The sequence below is a fragment of the Vollenhovia emeryi genome, unplaced genomic scaffold (genome assembly GCF_000949405.1).
Source record: "Vollenhovia emeryi isolate VEMERY1.0 unplaced genomic scaffold, V.emery_V1.0 DF939691.1, whole genome shotgun sequence".
Classification (NCBI taxonomy): domain Eukaryota; kingdom Metazoa; phylum Arthropoda; class Insecta; order Hymenoptera; family Formicidae; genus Vollenhovia; species Vollenhovia emeryi.
This window is the reverse complement of record NW_011966675.1, coordinates 11073-15485: the sequence shown is the minus strand read 5'-3', so window position 1 is coordinate 15485 and position 4413 is coordinate 11073. Positions and strand designations below refer to the sequence as shown.

Sequence of the window (4413 nt, the reverse complement as noted above, 5' to 3'; positions counted from 1 at the left end):
CGCTACGTTTCGACCATGGGTTTTGGTCCTTTTCAAGCAAGTGTAACTGCAATTTTAAATTTTACAGATTGATACAGTGTTAACATTTGTGATATTAGTTTGACGGTTGTATAAATGTGTATTATCTGTATTAATCGTGCATAGGATCACGTGTATTTAGTGGTGTTGTGAGGATGGTCATTATAATCCTAAACTAAATTCGAGAGTGTTATAGAAAGAGAGAAGCCACAAAGATATTTTTAAATAGACATATGGACTTACATATTACGTGAACTTATCTTGAGCACTGACAAAACATGACTGACTAAAATTCGATATGTAAAGGGTATCGGTGCAAACAAGTAAAAGTCAAATAATAGGTCAAGCAATAAATAACATAAATGAATAAATAGAAGATAGTGTCAGAATTAAGTTAAATCTATGATTCGGTCATAAATATCGTTGAGATTTTCCGTGTCATTTTGTAAATTGATTGTATCTTTAGTCCTTTTTATAAAAACCATTTCGGCTATCTCTCTCCTTCTTGTGTTACTCTCTCTGTGTAATACATGCGGAGTAGACCAATCGAAATCATGACCCAGTGATGTACGGTGTTTACTGACCACTGAGTGGTTGCCTACGTGTTTCATAATATCTTTCGCATGTTCATTAATACGAGTTTTTAAATGTCGCTTGGTCTGTCCAACATATGAAGCGTTACAGTACTTGCAGTCAATCTTATATACTACTTCTACCTTTTGGTCATTGGTCAAGGCATCCTTTTCTTTTTTTATGATACAATCGAGTTTTTTTGGGATGGTCAATAACGTGTTAATGCCGACTTTCCTAAGCTTGTGGTTAACACTTTCACTAACACCCTTGATGTATGGGAATCTTATATATCCACGAGGATCAAAAATTTTTGGCTGGTCATTAGTGTTGTTTTGGAATTTAATTTGTTTAAGTCTCGATTTAATATGTTTGTCGATGAGTTTAGTAGGAAAGCAATTATTTGTTAAAATGTTTTTTACAATTTGGATGTTATCTTGGTGGAAACGGCTGTCAGATAAGATAATTGCTCGGTCAACTAAGTTTGCTATTGTATTAACTTTATATTTTAGAGGATGGTTTGAAAAAAAGTTAACATATCGTCCAGAGAATGTGGGTTTTCTGAACCAATTAGTAATTAATCCATCGCATCTTTGGACGGTTGTATCTAGGAAATTGATAGAATCATTGACCTCTGTCTCGTGTGTAAACTTAAGTCTAGGGTGGTAAGTGTTAAAAGCTAGGAGTATGTCATTAATTTTAGATGTCGGTACTATAGTGAAAATATCGTCAACGTATCTATGAAAAGTCGTAATATTAAAATTTAAAGACTGCAAGCACTGTGTCTCCAGATCATCCATCACTATGTCCGCAAGTATTGGAGACAATGGAGATCCCATTGGACTACCGAAGACTTGTTCATAGTATTTTCCACAGAAGCGAAAGCTGGTCGATTCCAATATCAATTTGATGACATGTAAAAGCTGGTCTAAGGTGAAGATTGTAATCTTAGAGATATCACACCATCTTTTTTCTATTGCCTTGATCACTAACTCTGTTGGAATGTTAGTGAACAAGGCCGTGACATCTAAGGAAATTAATATCTCGTCATCCTTGATTCGCCTCTGTGTGATGGCTTTTACAAACGACCAACTATCTTTGATGTGAGATGTTGGTTTTTGTAAGGATTTGATTAATATTGCGTGGATGAAACTTGCGACATTATAAATAGGACTTCCTAAGGTCGAAACTATAATGCGCAAAGGATATCCAGCCTTGTGGATCTTCGGTAGTCCATAACATCGTGGTAGATTTCCATTGGTGCAACGCAAGTTTCGGTATGTGTGGTCATCGATAATATTGTTGTCTAGCCACGACTTCACTAATGAATTAACTTTTGTCGTTAATTTATTTATAGGATCGTTTTTTATTATTTTGTATGTAGATTTGTCACTGAGTAAAAAAGTCATGTTGTTAATGTAGTCTTGTCTGTTCATTATAACTGTCACTTGGCCTTTGTCAGCTTTGGTAACTAAAATGTCATTATTATTGTATAGATATTTTTTACAAGCAGTAAACTGATTTAGAATGTACCTGTCTAACGGATTTTGATGCTTTGTTTTGCATAAAAACCTATGAAGAGAAGTAGCTACTGAACCTCGGATTGATTGGAGTTCATTAGTAGGTAATTTATAGCAATTCGTTTCAAAGTTTTTTAATACGTCTACCACTGTGTGAAGTCTGTCGTGTTTGTTAGTGTGGTCATAAGGTAGGCCAAAATTACTGCCTAAACTGAGAAATTCAGAGATAGTGTTAGGGATGTGTTTGTTGCTAATGTTCAAAATCCATTTGGATCTATCAATGTTTTTGAAAGTGTTTAGTTGTGTGCCGTGTCTAGACATTACATTATTGAACTTGTTGGACAGTCTAATTTTGTGATCTAGGTTGAGGTTATGTAATTTGAGTTCGTTATAATCGAGAAAATTGTTGACCACCGATGTAGGTAAATAAACTTTTCACAAAACTTAGGAAGTTCTTGCACTTACAACTGTGCTCCTTAGCATTCCTGAAACGGTGCCGCGACCACCAGACGGTACCGAAATTCCTACAAATAAAAAGCCCCTTCCCGCCCTCCAAACAATCCACAGCCATCCTGAGACAAGCGTCGCTGAGACTACTCAGGGAGAGAATCGCGACAACCAAAAAGGGCCTAGCCGAGACTTCCAAAAAACTTCTCGAGCTACATCTATCCCTCTCCGACAAACTAGAACCGGACCTGTGGCAAACCATAGACCGGATCACACACGAGCAAGCCACCCGCTCGGCAGAATTAAGAACCAAAACACAAAAAGAAATATTTGCAAAAATGAAACCACACACGCAAACAGCAGCTCCTCCCCTGACAGTAAAGAACCTTAGTAGTCAGACCCTTTCACCCGCCGAAACAGCCATCCTTGCCAAAGGACACAACTTTGCAGTCACCCCCTCCAGGATCCCGACAGAAGAGATCATCAGCCAAATAGAAACCGCCATCTTCCATCTCCCACCTGAAGCAGGAAACAACATCAGACAGCAGTCAGCCCAGATCCTCCGAAAAGCCAAACTTTCCATCCAAAACATTAACAGGGAAGAACGACTAGCGCTTCGAAGCATAAAACAGAATGACGACATCCTCATCCTACCGGCGGACAAAGGCAACACAACAGTGGTGATGGACAAAAAAGACTACCACAACAAAGTCAACACCTTGCTGTCCGACGCCCAAGTCTACAAAAAACTAAAACGCGATCCAACCACTAGCGTAGAGAAGAAAACCTCCTCCCTGATCAAAAAGGCGAACCTCCCTCCGCTAACCACGAAATACCTGACCCCCAGTGACAGCTCAGCACCCAGACTATATGGCCTCCCGAAGATCCACAAAGAATCAGTCCCCCTACGGCCTATCGTCAGCAACATCGGGGGCCCCACCTACCAACTAGCCCGCTACCTCACCAAACCCCTCCAAAAACTTACCGGCCTCAACGACTCCCACATCAGGAACTCAACTGGACTTCGTGAACAGAATAACCAAGACAAAAACCAAGCCCAACGACATCCTGGTAAGCTTCGACGTGGTTTCCCTGTTCACCAACGTCCCAGTCCAAGACACTCTGGACATCATCAGAACATCCAAAGAGATTCCATCCACCCTGTTCCCATTAATAGAACACTGCCTCAACTCCACCTATTTCCGGTTCGAAGGAGAATTCTACGAACAAACCACGGGAGCAGCAATGGGATCCCCGATATCACCCATCATCGCAAACATCTTTATGGAACACTTCGAGAATGAAATCCTGAAGAAGGCCCCACTAAAACCCTCCACATGGTCCCAGTACGTGGACGACACCGTCCAGTACATGACGACCTTCTTCATCTGGAACCACGGAAGGGAAACTCTACCTCATTTCCTCACTTTCATTAACTCCCAACATCCCAACATCCAATTCACAATGGAGACCGAACAGAATTCCCAAATCCCCTTCCTGGATGTCCTGGTCCGTAGGAACGAAGACGGCACCCTAAGCCACAACGTCTACCGCAAACCAACACACACGGACCGATACCTCCACGCAAACTCCCACCATCACCCCGCCCAAAAGAATTCGGTAATCAGCTCTCTAGTCCACATAGCACTCTCCATTTCGGAACCAGCCGCCCTGAACGGAGAGCTAAACCACCTTCACCGAACCCTGACCAGAAACGGATACAGCAGCAGAAACATCAACCGTACCATCAAGAAGCTGACCAACAAGGAATCCGGCCAGAACAACAACACGACGCCAGAGACAGAGAAAGAGAAGATTAAGGCAGTAATACTCCCATACGTCAGAGGCACCACGGAAA

The 4413-nt window shown here is 41.2% G+C and overlaps 2 protein-coding genes across 4 annotated transcripts in view; one reads left to right on the top strand and one right to left on the bottom strand.

The window, feature by feature from the left end:
* LOC105556944 lies at positions 1 to 2488 on the bottom strand. 3 transcript variants are annotated; one of them, XM_012004060.1, is made up of 3 exons: positions 262 to 2488; positions 126 to 188; positions 10 to 46 (listed from the first exon to the last, which is right to left on the bottom strand). In XM_012004060.1, exon 1 carries the CDS (start codon positions 2427 to 2429, stop codon positions 408 to 410), a length of 2022 nt encoding a protein of 673 aa, XP_011859450.1. In that variant the 5' UTR covers positions 2430 to 2488; the 3' UTR covers positions 10 to 46; positions 126 to 188; positions 262 to 407. The 3 variants fall into 3 exon arrangements, with proteins under 3 accessions (XP_011859449.1, XP_011859450.1, XP_011859448.1); XM_012004059.1 differs by having other exon boundaries at positions 1 to 193; XM_012004058.1 differs by having other exon boundaries at positions 126 to 2488.
* Positions 2489 to 2893: 405 nt separating this feature from the next.
* Positions 2894 to 4413, top strand: part of LOC105556945 — a 2922-nt gene continuing 1402 nt past the window's right edge. Inside the window, exons 1-2 of the mRNA XM_012004061.1 lie at positions 2894 to 3626; positions 3733 to 4379. Of these exons, the coding sequence (XP_011859451.1) occupies positions 2894 to 3626; positions 3733 to 4379 (1380 nt within the window). The remainder of the gene's footprint in view (positions 3627 to 3732; positions 4380 to 4413) is intronic.